Here is a 16,944-nt window from a genome sequence, read left to right on the forward strand (position 1 = left end):
GGTCAGTCATTTTCTGGCCAAATCGTCAGTCCCGCACTTACCCTTGCCCTTCCCACCCCTGTGGTCATTTTATAGTAAGATTATTTATTTGGTCACAGTTTAAAACTTTGTTGTATAGTTCAGTGTAACTTGGATTCTATGGGACTGTAACTTATTGTTTTGTACACAGATCTGTAAAGAGAGAACGAAGATGTAAACACTTCTTAAAAACCGATCAGAACTTTGTGTTGTCATGGGTGTACCTTGAGATATTTGTTAAAAAAGAGTTAAAAAGGAAATAAAAGGCAAAGTATTTTCCTGCAGTGCTGTCTCTAGCCTAATGTTAAAAAGGGACACTTAAATTATTTTATTTCATAATGATATGAAATACAATAATTTGAGCTGGTTACATTGACTAAACCTTCATTGACTATTCAACACTTCTATTCCATGGTATAATCACTGGATGTTTTAGTCTGGTTTTGATTAGTGTTCACACAGTAAGACCTTGAGTAGTGTATTCTCAAAATAACTAGCAGTGTAATGAAAAAAACCACCAAAAATAACAATTTGTGTGTGACAGATTAGCTGGCACTGGCATGGCAGTATAGCACACATATACTACTACATGTAGTAGTATACATTAATATATAATTTAATATATACTACTACATGTAGTAGTATACATTAATATATAATTTAATTAATTAATGACCATTAATGCAGCTACCTTAGTATCTACTACTGTACATAGTACTTAAAAGACCCTGGTTCAGGACTGGGTGTAGTTGCTGTCCTCAAACTCTAGTTTGACATTTGAATAATATGAAAGTCTTATCATATCGCTGTACATAATTATATTTACATATAGCTATATTTAAATATTTACAAAATCCTTTAAAAGCTCTTCATGGGTACTGCGGGATTACTGCCCTACCAACACCTGAGGGGCGGGGGCTGGATGTTCTCACATGGACTGCTCCACACAAGGATGAGTGGAATAAGAGAAGTGCAGAGATGGAGACGTGGTAATGTGTTCCGTGCTGTGATATGCAGAGACCAGTAGAGACCAGACCGAATTTAGGAATGCAGATAAGGCCAGCGTCTGTGTCAGGCAGGGCCGTGCATTGTAGAAGTCCAACAAGACCATGCAGAGGTTTGTATGCAAGTAGGAGGAGTTTAAACTGAAAGTGTAGTGGGACAGGTAGCCAGTGTAACTGAAAGCGGATTGGGGTGATGTCGGAAGATTTATTTAGAACGTGAGAGAATGCTGAAGTTTGGCAATACTGAAGTAAGTGGGTGGTTATTTTGGGGATACCAATGAAGAGTTGCAATAATCTAGACTGGATGTTATGACAGCATGTACCAGAGTTTTAGCATCCTGTCTGGGGAGCAGGGGCCAATCAAAACAAGTCAAAAAGTGTATTACTCTAACGTAAGATAGTAACTGCAATTCTTCATGAATTAAACCCCGAATACAGAGGTACAAATATAGCACTTTATTTTAATGTGGATCACAACTAAACCAAAGATAAGATAAGCTTTTAGTATAGGAATGCATGTGTCCGTGTGTTGTGCAAACTCATGATTATTGTGGAGCAGGAAATTTCCAAGAATTACTTTCTTCATTGCAAAGCTTCATCCAGCTCCATCTATCCTGAACGTAGTGAGATCAAATACTGCAACCGTGTGTTCTGCATCAGAACGCCCCATTAATGCAGCTGCAGACCATGGTAGTAACTTTGCTTTGAACAGTGCTGGGGACAAGAATGCGGACCGGGTGTTACATTCAATTCAGCTGCCCCACATATTCGCGTTCCCTTTAACAGGTCAACTCCTCGGGCACGCGCGTTCACGGAAAAGACGTCAGCGCTGGGACTGAAAGGAAGAGCCTCGCGAAAGGTTTTATCATGTTTCGTTCGTGTTTATCAAGCCTATTGGCGTTGAACAGTACAAGACGTTTCAGCACTAATGGTTTAAAATATATTTGTAGTAGGCCTATAATTGTTTTTTCTCTATTTTTATTACAAACAAATGATTTCGTTTTATTATTTTGACTTTCCAGCAGCTGTTCTGGGTTTTTCCACGGCCCTTAAGAACAATAACAGTCATTAATCACGTCATTAGAGCTGTTGGCTGACCAAACGCGCTTTTCCGTATGATTTTAATGCCGTGTTCACAGAATGTTTTGGACACGTGTCTGCAGCAAGCTGTTGTATGAAATCTTCTAAGAGTACTTTGAAAAAGTGTCGTGGATCAGTTCAGTCATTTCAGAAAGCAGTGAACACATGTCTCCATCGTAAATTACGCTTATGCTGCTTAATCTGTTACTTACTCCAGGATGGCACAGGGCATTATATAGAAACCTTACTATAGCCTGATGAAATTGAGTATTTATTGGTATCTTCCCTGTGGTCCCACCCAAACTCGTATCGTCTGGCTTACCTAACGTGCTCTGAGATCGGCCCGAGGCTTTGATCCACACTGCGCAGACAAAACAACCAGCCAGCCCCAGCAGTAGGGGTGGCCATGGCAACTAAAGAGCGCGTGGAGGAGCGCATGAAAGTTCTTCTTGGGCTTACTGAACGTGCAACAGACTCCTCTCTCGCATCACGCCCACTCCCATATTTATGAAGACTGCTCCTGATTTCCAAAAAAGCCAGTGAAGACGTTACAGCGTCCAGCAAGGATGGCCAAGACCTATGCCAAGATATAGCTAATGGTTTTTATCTGGAAAAGTATTTCTAGAGCTAGCACTAGTTGAACACTACTAGTTATTATTTGTGCTCATGTCGGTTTTACTGGACAGGACCATTCCAGTGTCTTGTCTTCTCTCCTTGGTTGTGTAACCCAGTGTAACTGCAGGAAATGAGCTGTGCTAACGGTCTATGTAATGACAATTCTTTTCAGTTTAGTGGACATGGTTTATAGTGGATAATGTTGTGTTTATTTATTTTTTTTAATTGTATGGCCTTTGTGCTTCAGAGAGAATGTTTCTCCAGTGTCAGTCCTTTGTTACCACATATTTTAAAACACTTTGTTATATTCTGCTGTTACATATTACATCTGTTATTGTAAAGCGACATTGAGACTGTGAAAGGTGCTATATAAATAAAAATTATTATTATTATTATTATTATTATTATACTGCTCTTTGGATATCCTCTTGCTCTAGAGATGGTACAATATAGCTTTTGTTGTTTTTTGTCTCAGCTAACACTGCCACTTCTGTCGTAACCTTCATGCCTATAGGAACCCATGTTGAGTTAACATGGGCCTTTTTGTATGCTGGCTTTATTAACACACACACTCCAATATTTGAGTAAAAGAGCATGATTTAGTAAATTTGAGTGAAAGAGCATGATTTAGCCTGGGTCGCTCATGAAATGGCTACCCTTCTGCATGACAGAAATCTGTCTTGGGCTATAACTAGAAAGGGTACAACTGACCTTTAGAATTTCCCCTGGTGTTATCACCCCAGGCCTGCACCTGCATCTGTTTAGCAACCATTTTGTCACAGTGCTTAAATGGCAGTCTTAATTTACTTCTTTGTGTTTATCCTGTTGCAAGTCCTGAACTCTTTCTAACTTGTTTCACCTGTGTGTTGTGTTTCTGTCTCCTTAGATTACCAATTTTAGAATTTCTACTTTTCCTATTGGTTATTGGGCAGGTTTCTGATTTCTTTTGTCTCTGGAATGGGGATTGTGTCCAACCTGTGCTTAGATCGAGCACCTGTCATATTTACACAAATGCTGATTGGCTCTTGTTTTTTGGTACTTACATAACCATTGCACTTATTGAACATGACAAATATGAGTATTGTGTCATTTACCACAAAGAATTTATACAAACCGCTAAAATATGGAAAGCTTTAAAATCAGTATGAAACTCTTATGTGCTACCTACTGGTGTGTATTATTATTATTATTATTATTTACATTTTATATAGTGCCTTTCTCATACTCAAGGATGCTTTACCGATATATATTAACTTTACAGTCAGTTACACACCAATGTGGAATGTGTAGACTGTTGCTATTCTGCTATGCTGGATTGTTTGTAAAGGAATTTCCTTTTAGATGCCTTTCAAAGGTTTAAGGTTCAAAGGTTCAAAAGGCTTTATTGTCATTTCAGCTGTATACAAGCACAGCAAAAACTAAACAATCTTCCTCCAGGACCATGGTGCAACACAACACAGAATAAGTGCAACAGACAGCACACTACACGACTGCAAACAATACAGTACAATGCAAGATGTTGAACAATACAGTACAATACTCTGTTATTGCTATTCATTTGCCACATCCCAGCCACATGATAATAGTTGATACCTGGTACTGATGTGCAAATAGAGCTCTTGCATTGCTAGATCTATAGCATTTGTACTGTAATTATTGTTATACTACACGTGTTTGTAGTTAATAGTTATTTTACTCTTCTTTTACTAAGAAATGTTTTGTTATATAATATATAATCATTAATAATCAAATCTTAGATCTCTGGAAATTTGCTTGTGCGTTCTTTCTAAGTATTTGTCAACGTTTCTTAATGGTCAGTTTGTTTATAAACTGGTGTGCACACTAATATTTTTTTTTGTTTAAAAAAGGGTTGTTTTATATTTGGAATTAAGAATAGTTTGCCATTCTTGACTAAAGTCATTTATGCTCAGTTTATCACGGTGCATTACGTCCCGTTCGTGGTTGAGTTTATGCTCTTTATACTATATAAAACATTTATTTGTACAGTTATTAATGATATGTCCACGATTTTATTTTGTTAATATTAGTTCTCGTGAACGTTCGAGTCAGTTCAATATTGCCCAAATATAATAACATCTCAAAATACATAAGAAATAAATTCACATTAAAATACACCAGAAAACTGAGAGCTGGGGAAATTTTCCCTTTTAGACTGATAATAGAGCAGGTTGTTCTGCTTCCCATTTGAAGATCGGAGTTAAGAAAACGAAGGTCAATCTGCCTGGAACCACTCCCCATCAGCCTGGTTTGCGCCCTCTGGCGGTCAAGATGTACATCGGTTCCTCGACAGGTCTAATTGAAGTAATAAAACAGTTTAAACTTCAATTTAAACTCTGAAAATTATATATTCATTTATATACATTTTTGGGTAACATATATTCTATTTGTCAGAACCTTTATTTTACCTCTATTAGGTCTGGTTTAGATGAGCTTGACTGTGGGGGCAATAGGGAACACCAGAAGTCAGAACTCTGAGTGTAAAATTATAGTTGTTGTTATAGTTGGTGACAGACCTGGTACCTGTTCGACAGACTCCATTGGCAATACCTTGGCCTGCCATTTAGAAACATGATGATATATTAGAATGGAATTACAGGAAGTAAACCACTATGTAGAAATATAAATCACAATGACTAAAAAAAAATCATGTGTTTGTTCAGAGAAGTTAATAAATGTATGTCTCACCCACATCCACCACTTTGTTCAACCAATTCACCACTGCAGGGACAGCAACACACACACACACACACACACACACACACACACACACAAAAAAACTTTACACAAACAATGCCAAGGGAACACTGGCTGCAGACACTGTCAGACAGAAGAAAACCCCTGGTCTTTAATGCTGTAGAATCATGTGGAGACTATCTGCTGGCTTTAGACTTAGAATCAGTCATGGCTTTAGGCCTACAGAGTAAAATCTGCATCTATTTGGATGCTGACAAACACACACACACACACACACACACACACACACACACACACACACACAGAACCCAGCATGTGTCACACATCTAGCCCGTTCTATGATTCACTCTTGAACAAAAAAGCTGGTTTTGTAACTTTTCTGGAAACTTTTTTTTTGCAGAACGTTTACAAGCCTTATTTACATTGAATCCTCTGAGCACAACTTTACCCAGGTCCCTCTTGTGAAACACAATCAGTTACACAATGTTGAAATCAGAAAGACAGCAACATGTCACAACTCTCACGCTTGCAGAAACAAAGCATGTATCTTAAACACACCAATGGGAAACCAATGAATGTCTCTTACATTGAGTGGACACTGTGAAAGAGAAGCAGAGAGCACAGTTAGCCATACTCCTATGCTGCACTATTATGCATGTTGTGTTAGACTGCTATAGTGATCTTATACTCACATCTAATATGCTCATTTACGATGCTCTCCTCTGTTAGTTTAGCTGCAGTAAAGGTTTTGGATGAAACTTACATGTTACTTGTAAAGTAAATATAAATTGACAGCAGTAACACCATACTTATACACATGTTCACTTATACATCTTCTGGAGGTCTTAACTAATGCTTTAGTAACACCCTGTTAATTACTGTTTTGAGAGTGATGATGCATCCTCTCACCCAAGTCCATTTTTTTGGACTTTCTGGAAGGATTTATAATTCCAGCAGGATCTGAAACAAACATTTGAAATGTCACCTAACGTTTGAGGGAGTAAAATTTTGCCAAAATTATAGACTTATTATTTCAGTTAATTCTGCATAACATCTAATAACGTATTCTGAATGTAGTCATATACAAAAACCGTAGATGTGTGAGTAGGGTACTGCCTGACATAAAGCAAAATGTAAAGGAAGAGCTGGAGAAGGAAAGGACGCAGAAGGGGAGGGGTGATGACTCACCGAGGGCCTCCTGTATCTTTTGGACTGTTTTAATCAGAAAGGTCTTCTTTTTCTTGGGTTTGTTTCCTCTTCTTCGACATTCTGTGAAATAGATCCCGTGATTTAGCCTTGTTGGATATACGTCAGCATATGTGCATGCGTGACTTACCACAGTTAGACAGAAGGCAGATCATCAGCACAAGAAAAAGATAAAGTCTTACTGACATGTCTTCTCCTGTGGCTAAACTATACTGTTTAACTCTGGGTTCTGCACTCTTATATAAAGCCTGCTCTAGACCTGCCAACAGAGATAAAGACTGTGCATAGCAGGTTATTATGCCAAAGTGCACACTACATTACACAGAGAAGAGAGAGAGAGAGAGAGAAATAAATAACAGTAATTATCTTAATTTTAGGAAGGGCCTTGAAGTTTGCTGTACTTGAAGAACTTTAAATTATTCATTTTCATTTGATTATAGTTTATTTTGTTAGATGATACCAGAGACCAAGTCATTTGAGCACAATCATTCTGTGTTAATGAGTAATATTATGTACACCACTAAAAAACGTTAAATGTAAGCATTGCCATGTTATGTTCTTGTTTAGTCTCTCAGTCCTGTGTATATGGGAGTTAAAATAAATGTATGTGGGGAAAATAACCACTGTATTCTGATAAAAGGACCCTGGAATGGAAGCTTTTAGGATCTGCAGTACAGAGCAAGTTCAGTTGAATTTAGGCCTGTCATGGTCTGTACAAGTATGTGCTTACAACAGGCAAATCTTTAATTCTTTTACCTGTAATATTTGTGACAATGCCACAACATTTGTGTGTTTTGTTAAGACATATCCTGTTTAGACTTGAAGTGAGACAATAACTATTCACTCAATCTGTTAAAAAAGACAAAAGTTTTTTTTGGTTTTTTTCCTATTGTATAATCTGTTACTCTGCAATATCTTCAGAGCAGCACTTTTCGCCGTCATGGTGGTGATCTGTTCGGCTATCTGTGTAAAAGTCCTTGGGTGTGTGAATCTACTGCTTCGTCTGCCCAAACACTGTCACAGGTGCCTTACTATTCTGTGTTCAGAATATGAATATGAACTGACTGCAAAAACTAACCCTATTCCTTTGGAAATAAACAAGCAAAAATAAAAAATACAGTAGTTGTTTAATATTTTACATTATTATTTATTTAATTTTTTTGCATCAAAAGATTAAGTTTCAAGTTTCAAGTTTGGTTTATTTGTCACATACATAGTCATACATAATATAACTCGCAGTGAAATGGTTGATTAGAAGACATATCTGTAGTTACATATAAACAGAAGAATGTTGAAGTAGTTGGCGTTAAATGATGGGTAACATGATAGCTGTTAAAAAACAGAAGGACAGTAGAGCACAGAAATTTGGCCACATCAGTGGTCCAGTGCTGTCAGGGGTTTCATGAGACAGGACAGCACTGCACACGTGTGCCTGTGTGTGTGTGTGTCAGAACATGGTGATGGTGTCATCTAAGGTCTTTTTGGTCTGTATTGCAATTAGTTCCACTTTATGTCCATAACACGGGAGAGACTGAAACACTTTCAGGTGAACAAAGTCATGATCTCCGACCTGCGCCTGAGTGAGTGAGAACACAACATGTTAAAACACACAGACACATACATACAGCGGATACTGGCGGTATATGATGTAATATCCCACCTTGATGAAGTAGTTGGTTCCTGCCACAACCTGGGAGATGAATGACTTGGCAACAAACATCTTAAATGTCACCCCTGCCTGCTTCAAAGCATCATGCTTCACCTGTTACAGGGAGCAAGAAAAGCCAACCAACAAATAGGTTCAGCACACAACAGCATATATCAGCATTGACTATATCTTGACTATCTTCACACACACACACACACACACACACACACACACACACACACACACACACACACACAAACACACACACACACATAGGCAGCACACCTACAGCCACACCCACACAGGGCTGTCAGACCCACACCAATAGTGCTGACCACAAGATATTTAGGGAATTTGAAATGGAATGTCATGTGCGAGAATATGGGTGTGGCAGAAATCTTTGCAGAGTCTGATAAAAAAAAAAAATCCTAATGTTAAAACATAATACAGGAGACAATGTATTCAGTATAAACTGTCTGAGGACTATTCTAAAAGTTGCAGACAAACAAGCCCTTGACAACAAATCACACGCACTCTCACATCCCATGCAGTTTATTCAAATGAATGCTGAAAAACATGCTATTGACCCCAAACAATAATGTACAAGAATGTTCCTCTACATGCAGCATTAAAAATCTGTATACAAATCAATGATAAAACGAGAAACTAAATTAAATAGGTCTTACAATCTGTGTCATGATACTCACATACACATACACACAATAGCAGAGAATTCTACATGCAGTAAAACAACAATGAATGTAAAACAGCAGTGAGGACAACCTTCCTTCACCTTATCACAGAGTTGCTGGATCTCTGGCGTCGCGACTTGGGTCTTGCTTGCTCCTCCGCACACTGTATCCATAATACTGCTCTCAAACAAAGCACAAAACTCAGCGAGAAGAATGAACGAAGTCCACTTAAATACTTTCAAAGGGAAACCTCCCCTCTACCGAGTCATCAGTCAGGAAGTACCATGGTTTTTTTTGTAGGAGTTTTATTCTTTGTAGTTAGTCAGAAACAAAACAAATAACTTCTTTTTAAGAAAACAGGGAGAAAATAGAATTAGCGGTAAAACAAAAAGTATAAAAACGTTTTCTAATTGTTTCGTGGTATTCGAGTCCCCCTTAGTCGTTCGTGGTGTTTTGTTTGGTCCGTCGTTAACGCATAAGCAACGCTATCTTAACTAACATTGAAACAAATGAAATGTTCTGGATAGAATGTTGCTATTTTTACAACTAATTGTAAAATTCATGTTACTGCAATATTCACCTACAGGCTAGTACTGTAGGCTGCTACTGCTCGTAGCAGAAGTATAATCGCAGTAGTAATACTATATACGGAATTAATTGGTCATCATTTCAGTGGTTGTGGGGCAAAATTCTAATTCTGATTTAAAGACGGGACACACTTCTATCCAGATCACAGCTCAAGGAAGAGAGTGTGAGATTCTAGTGAGAATGTAAAGTAACGTCGACTGATATTTGTGATGATTCTAGTTAATTTTTTTTGGATACAAAAGTACCACTCATTTATTCATTTTATTGAGCAAAATTCTATATTCATAAATGTGAATATGCTACAGTAACTTCACTCCATCCATTAACGTATTCCTGTTAATCTTATTAAATGTAAAGATGAAAAATACCTATCTACGTTCAAGCAGAATTGATTATTCCAAATATAATTGTACGATTGTATAAATAATCAAAACATTGTATTTGACACCTCTCGTGTAATGGCTTTTTTTGTGTTTTAGAAACTTGAATAGATCTACGTACCCTACGTGTTGTTTAAAAAGGTCCTACCCAAAAAACATATCGCTTTGTGGATATTTTGAAGGCGCCATCTAGTGGGTAATATGAGCTCACAAATCCAACCCAATAAACGCAGGAGAGCCCCGCCTACTCATGTTACTGAAATATATATGCAGTCCCTTGTGAATCACGTATTAATCGAGACCTTAAACTACGGTTGGAAGGATTAGCGATACATTTACTAGACTTACTTAAATACTAGAACGGCAGAACCAGTTTTATACACATCTTAGCGGTACTTAATATATATATATATACTAGGAGACACGATGCGTCTAACAATCGGCGCCTGGCGAGCAGTGATGGGGAGCCTAATGGCTGTGGTTGTTTTGGCGAAGCAGGGCGGAGGATCTTGCGATGACGGATTCGACTGTTCGTATAAACTAGAACCTCGGACTGTTTATTCGCAAGCCATCGATTCAGGTACTTGTAACTATATATTTCTCCATTATTACATTTAATGGTTAATAAAGTGGACGTTTTTGTCCGTTTGAACGTATCGTTTTCTGTTAACTTAGAACAGCCTATTCTATTACATTTGTCCCGAAAAGAACACATTTTACTTGATTCAGGCGACCGGATCTGTATCTTTGTGCATGTGGGTCTGCACGTATCGGGATTTGAACGCCACTTTCCGCAAGAGTGAGCTGTAGTGACGTCATCCTCCGATGACTGAGGGTCAGTCATCCAACAGGAAGAAGGTGGAGCACGCGGAAACCGAGTAATCTGTGCGTGTGGACCACACGAGCTCGCGCAGCATTTCTCGGTCGAACGCAGCCATGTTCCACTTAAACATATCTCGCGGGTGCCAAGCTTTCTCTCTGCCTCTGTCCGTATTCCACTCTATTTTTCTTTCTCTTTCTCTCTCTTTTCTCTTTCTCTTTCATACTCTTTCTTTTCCTCTTTCTCGCACTCTTTTCTCTCTCTTTATCTTTTTCTCTCGATAATCAGAGTGTGGGACTTTTGAAAAGGCAGTTTAATGTAACAAGTGACTAAGGAAATTATGGAGTCTTAGTATATGAAATCTCAATACATTACTATTAGTTACGAACACAAGTCTGCTCATTGTCTTTTAATAAGATCAGGAGCACGCATGGCATTCGGGACCAAACCCTGGACAGGAACAGGGGTCGTGGCAAGCGGGGGAACAGGAGCCAGATTGGGAAAAGGGAGCGGGACTGGAGACGTGGCTGGGATTGGAGATGGACACTGAGACACGAGGAAAGGCGAGAAGAATTGCTGGCTTGGGGCATAGCTGTGGGACTGGGTACTGGGACAGAAACAAAGACAGAAGAAATTAACTGAACTATGATTGACAAGGGTACAGGAACAAAATGTACAGCAGGCATGGATACAGGAACTGAGACAGGCAGGGCAACAGATTTAAGCACAGAAACAGAAACGGGCATGGACGTATGGACAGGAACATAGACAAAACCAGAAACAGGAGCAGGCAAAACAGAAACTGAGGACATGGATGAAGTTGTTGGGGCAAAACTGGGGGCTGGCGCAGCAGTCTCGGAGCAGAGGAGTTACACGAGATTGAGAGGTTGGAGGAGTCACTGGTCGATTGCAAGGTGTGACCAAACGAGTCCTAATTGTCTCAGGGAGCACACTTGTTGCAGCCTTCCTGGGCACAGGAGAGTCATGAGGATTAACCACGGTGCTAGGATCAATGCGAGGCATGGAAACTAGCTTGCTGTGAGGCATGGGAACAGGCCTGGCTACTTCCACTCCAGGAGGAGGAACAGGTTGTGAGGTGTCCTTAGCACAAGAAGCAGGACCTGGCTGGTCCGGAGGTGCTGCTGAGGCCGGTCCGGGAGCGCAGCAGTCAGCGGCGGGTAGATGGCGTCCTGTGGCAGGTCCAGGAGTGCAGCAGTAATGTTCAGCTGCGGGTCCAGGAGGTCCGGGGGTGGTGCCGCGCCGGTCAGCGGCGTGTCCAGGAGCACAGCTACAGGAACAGACCTGATATAGGAAACAGGAATAGGTTGAGTGACATCTCGGGCAGCCTCCACTAGGCTGGGAACTGGAGCAAGACGAGCGGCATCCACTATGCCGGGATCAGGATCAGGACGGGCAGCGTGTCTCGTGCTGGGCACAGGATCGGGACTGGCTGGATGGCGTTGCCCATGCCAGGAACAGGATTAGGACTGGCTGGACATCCGGAGGTGTGACGACTGCTGGAGGCGACTCTAGCATGCAGAAGGGTACGGAGATGCTCCCCCTGTGTGAGGTGCCTGTAAAATGTCGCACAGACAACGAAGCCTCAGAGAGGCTGCCAACCTGAGGCACAGGACCTAGCAGCCGGGTAGAGAGTGCACTTATCTGGGCTGGTGGTTTTTGCTCACTAGCGTTAGAGTTCGTATTCAGGGTAGCTGTGTGGCTGGGTAATGGGGCAACGCGCTGGTCCGAGTTAACGGGAGTCTCTGGGTCTAGATCTTGAGAATCTGGCCCTTAACTGGCCAAAAAAACCCCCCAAGGTACTTATTTCTCTAGTTCCATGAATCATAAGAAGGACTGCCCATTGTAAGGCCTTACCCTCTAAAAATTGTAATAAGAAATGTACTTTGAAGAATTCCGGAGGATCTGGATAGAGGAGGTACTGGAAGTATATCTTGGTCTGTAAGATGAACCCTTCCAAGGAACCCTCCCCATTGTACTCGTGTGGAGGGCCCATAGCAGAAATTGGAGACCAAGGCTGCCCAATCTTTAGACGGTTCAACAAATCCTGAGAAAAAAAAATGTTTGTGAATCCATAGCTCCATAGTCCATTATTTGAATGGCACCCACAGTGCCGGAAACATGAACACTGCCGGAAACATCCACAGTAAGCGCATCCGTAACACTAGCGTTATGATCGGTAGGTTTTGAGTCTCGATTGCCTTAGTGTTTGATGTTTTCTTACCCTTGGAAAACTTCTTGGACTCCGTGTCCCCACAGTGCCAGGAGTACTATTCTGCCCGGGGTGGTTCTGCTGAGAGAACTCATCTTCACAACTAGATGACCACTGACCGGAGAGGCGTGCACTCCCTGTGTTCTTAGTTGGTCGGTCATTCTGTAATGTGGGAGAGGTGATGAGCGAACACACTTGCGAAGTGCCAGCGCCTTGGATGTGATGAGGAACGGAATTAACTGAGGATGTTATTATGAACGGGACTGATCGAATAGAATAAATAACTAATAGATTTAATAACAGAAACAGAACAGCACAGAACAAAACAAAGAACAGACAGGTTAACATAAGAATAACAGGCTAATAAAGTGAGTACGGGAACTGGGCGTAAACACTCAGGGAAGACTAACGAAGAATAACGATGAGGACTAGAATTAGAGCTAGTGGGGAATACACAGAATGTTTACAAACAATATTAACAAACAATATCCAAGACGAAAACACAGGTAACCGAACTTGAAAGGAAAACCAGACAAGGCTTGCATATATCAACGGGAGGAGTACCCTAAACCGAAGTGAAGCGACTGGAGAAAACCGAATGAGAAAAGAAAGTGGAATAAGACATGAATGCTCACGGGGAAGTAATGTAGACGAAAACACAGAGAGAAAGTACCACAGACGAGGGAACAGCAGAGAACTGAACAAGGAAAGCGGCATAGACAGCGAGGAAACTAAACGGAGCGCAGGGAGAAAACATGAGCACGGGGTCGAGGAACGAGATTAAACAGGAACATACAAAATACATACGAGCGAGAAAAAACGAGATCTAATGAGAGACAAATGAGCTAGAGACTAAGACAAAAGTAAGAGCGCGGAGCGTGGACGAACGAGATCTTACCAGAGACAAAGAATGACGGACAAACGAGACGCAGGAACGGGGTTTATATGGGAATGCAATTAGGGACAAACTCGGAACAGCTGCACACAAAGGCGAGGAGACACGGAACCATGGAAACTGATGAAAACACGAAAGTGACAACCTTCAAGTACCTTAACCACTGAGCTACCACTCACTGTCAGTTACATTTACAAAATCTTTTGGCATGGTGCATTTTCGTGCTGAACGTGTCCTTCTGCTATAGAATAAACAGCTGAATAGATGAACTTGGTTCGCCACACTGCTTAGGTGAGCCCTACTGTCCAAATGCCCATCCACAGGTAGCAGAGGACCCAGGGTGTGCCAAGAAAACCTTCCTCACACCACTACTCCTCCTGGACTGTTGACACCTGACAGGCACTACTGAAAGACACTACTCCAGCCTGAACTGTTGACACCTGACAGGCACTACTGACAGGCACTACTCCAGCCTGAACTGTTGACACCCGACAGGCACTACTGACAGGCACTACTCCAGCCTGAACTGTTGACACCTGACAGGCACTACTGACAGGCACTACTGACAGGCACTACTCCAGCCTGAACTGTTGACACCTGACAGGCACTACTGACAGGCACTACTCCAGCCTGAACTGTTGACACCTGACAGGAAAGGCTCATTGATTCATTCTGCCTCTGCCAAATTTGTACTTGCCTATCAGCATAGTGCAACAAAAATCTGGGTTCATCTAACCAGGCGATGTTTTTCCACTGTTCAGTGATCCAATTTGTGCAGTTTGCTTGACTGTGCACTGCTTGTTCATTAGAACGATTCTTCATGTCCTCCTCTGACCTCTTCTGTCGAGGAGTTGTTTACGTCCACAGGATCCCCTTTCAATGCATGTTTTTCCTAGATCATACCATTTTCAGTGTGTCAAAACAACAACAAAAAAGGCCACAGGAGCACAGTTGAGAACCAAGAAAACACCACAAGGTTGGCAGTGTTTAAAATACTGGCCCCGGCTAGTGCAGCCTGATGACCATGCCTCGCTCGTAGGTGCTCAGATTGCTTGATTTTCCCATTTTAATGTGGATTTACCCTAAAACTGCTCCACAGAAAACTTGCTCATCTGATTTTATTAGATCCCTTTAGATTAGTTCCCTTCATATTCTAATTTACATACCGGGAAGCTCTAATCGTGAAAGGGCAGGTGTCTCTAATGAAGTGGCCAATCAATATAAAATCTTTATTTTAAGGGGGACCCAAATTTTTCACTGCTTAGGACCACTAAAGGGCTTAATCTGGCCTTAGCCAGTGTATAATTGGTGGTTTGGATTTGCCACACCAAACAAGTTTTGTAAAAGCTGTTTGACATCTTGCATATCTCATTCCAGAGTGGTGTACAGACTGTCATGTATGACTGTGTATGCCTGTTTGTGTGTACAGTATTTTTGAATTAGGTTATGCTCTATTTAGATGTTCTTGGGTAGTAATCTTTCTGCCTCTCCTTCGCTTTCTTTGTGTTTGTGTGTGTGTGTTTGTGTGTGTGTGTTTGTGTGTATCTGTATGCATGTTTGTTAGACATTGTAGTAACTTATGAGCAGCTAAAGGAGATGATAGCCACTGGAAATGTGCAGCTGTTTGATGTTCGCAATCCAGATGAATTTGAGGAAGGTTCCATCCCAGGAGCCACTAATATTCCATGTGAGTCCCCCCTGCTCTCTCTCGCTCTCTCTCTCTCTCTCTCTCTCTCTCTCTCTCTCTCTCTCTCTCTCTCTCTCTCTCTCTCTCTCTCTATCTCTCTCTCTCTCTCTCTCACACACACACACAAACACTCTCTCACTGAATCTATACATGTTTATTTATGTGACATTTCAGGACAGGGGGTAATGAATATGTAATATGTTTATTATGCATATGTAATTATCTAATTGTTATAATGATGTTCTGTTCCTAACATTAACCTCAGTAACCAAAAACAACCAATAACCAAAAAATATTTTTACCCTGTAAAGTACTTTAAAGCACATGTAAAGCATATACTTTGTCAGATGTGCACACACAAGTTCACACATTTGCGAGCATAGACTGTGATGCCATGTGTAATGTGTTGTGCAGTGGGGGACCTGGAGAAGGCGTTCAGGCTGACTCCAGATCAGTTCAGACAGCATTATGGGGTCTCCATGCCTGAGAAAAGTGACTGTAACTTCATACTCCACTGCCAGAGGGGTCGCCGCAGTCTCACTGCACTGGAGACTCTCAAGCCTCTGGGATACGTCAGGTATGGGGTGTGCGTAATTACATACACACATATGCAGCACACACACACACACATCGCACTCAGTTGATCTCTCTCTGGAAGAATCACAAGAAATGAGTATTTTCCTTTGTCTTTCAGAGCACGTCATTATGCTGGAGGTTACAGTGAGTGGGCTCAACTTGAAGCACAGTGAAACCATGTTTATATAACAACTGTTCTGGTATCAGTTTATAGGCAGGCCAGCACTGATGAAAAAAAAACTTTGAATATGGGACAGATTCCAGATCCCATACATGCAGTTTGCATTTGAGGCCAACAGTTATTTGAGTGCAGTATTTATTTGGATGGAATATTTACATTTGGGGCTTTCTAAAGCCCATAAAAACCTTTCTGTTGCCCTGCCACGTTTTGATCAAGATGAAAAATAAACAGGTAGGCAGACATTCATACTACTCTACTAAATGGTCTGTGATTTTTTGGAACTTATTTACAATGCTAGAAGGGGGCCTGCATTTGAACTTGCCATTGTCTTCTGTATACATTGTCATATCCTCTTCATTGAGTTGTGCATTTCCATTTCATTTAGGCATTTTAAATAGGACTACATCTAAACAGAATTACCTCTTTCATGGAGACTTGAAAAATTACATTCAAGATGTTTGGTGGTTTGCTTTGTTATTGAATCAGAAATAAAAAAATATATTTTTATGACATTTTGTGTACTTTTGATATACTATATGCAAGAAACATGGGACATTCTTCTTGTGTGTTGGGCAAGTTTACTTCAAATCGTCAGTGGATATTGCTTCT

The 16,944-nt window shown here is 40.8% G+C and overlaps 3 protein-coding genes and 2 long non-coding RNA genes across 7 annotated transcripts in view; 2 read left to right on the forward strand and 3 right to left on the reverse strand.

Annotated features, from left to right (window-relative positions):
• Window positions 1-302, forward strand: part of LOC113570209 (zinc finger Y-chromosomal protein 1) — a 10,469-nt gene extending 10,167 nt beyond the window's left edge. For all 3 annotated transcript variants that reach the window (XM_035527322.2, XM_035527320.2, XM_035527321.2), the window contains one exon: window positions 1-302. This exon is cut by the window's left edge and continues 4,539 nt beyond it. The gene's annotated coding sequence lies outside the window, so the exon portion shown is untranslated.
• Window positions 303-4,339: 4,037 nt separating this feature from the next.
• On the reverse strand, window positions 4,340-5,543 carry LOC145658903 (uncharacterized). Its single transcript, XR_014124747.1, has 4 exons — window positions 5,424-5,543; window positions 5,259-5,291; window positions 5,144-5,173; window positions 4,340-5,030 (listed from the first exon to the last, which is right to left on the reverse strand). It is a non-coding gene; the product is annotated as an uncharacterized LOC145658903 (long non-coding RNA).
• A 186-nt stretch (window positions 5,544-5,729) lies between these two features.
• On the reverse strand, window positions 5,730-7,579 carry LOC145659093 (uncharacterized). The gene is made up of 4 exons (XR_014125099.1): window positions 6,769-7,579; window positions 6,621-6,701; window positions 6,342-6,392; window positions 5,730-6,166 (listed from the first exon to the last, which is right to left on the reverse strand). It is a non-coding gene; the product is annotated as an uncharacterized LOC145659093 (long non-coding RNA).
• A 182-nt stretch (window positions 7,580-7,761) lies between these two features.
• Window positions 7,762-9,229, reverse strand: LOC113570234 (cystatin-B-like). The gene is made up of 3 exons (XM_026998543.3): window positions 9,080-9,229; window positions 8,299-8,400; window positions 7,762-8,214 (listed from the first exon to the last, which is right to left on the reverse strand). The coding sequence occupies exons 1-3, from the start codon at window positions 9,149-9,151 to the stop codon at window positions 8,086-8,088; spliced, it is 303 nt and encodes a 100-aa protein (XP_026854344.2). The 5' UTR covers window positions 9,152-9,229; the 3' UTR covers window positions 7,762-8,085.
• A 977-nt stretch (window positions 9,230-10,206) lies between these two features.
• LOC113570172 (thiosulfate:glutathione sulfurtransferase) lies at window positions 10,207-16,845 on the forward strand. The gene is made up of 4 exons (XM_026998408.3): window positions 10,207-10,526; window positions 15,456-15,578; window positions 15,993-16,155; window positions 16,273-16,845. Exons 1-4 carry the CDS (start codon window positions 10,373-10,375, stop codon window positions 16,325-16,327), a joined length of 495 nt encoding a protein of 164 aa, XP_026854209.2. The 5' UTR covers window positions 10,207-10,372; the 3' UTR covers window positions 16,328-16,845.
• Window positions 16,846-16,944: the final 99 nt, after the last annotated feature.

Source organism: Electrophorus electricus, chromosome 8, assembly GCF_041902795.1.
Source record: "Electrophorus electricus isolate QZ-2024a chromosome 8, ASM4190279v1, whole genome shotgun sequence".
Taxonomy (NCBI): Eukaryota; Metazoa; Chordata; class Actinopteri; order Gymnotiformes; family Gymnotidae; genus Electrophorus; species Electrophorus electricus.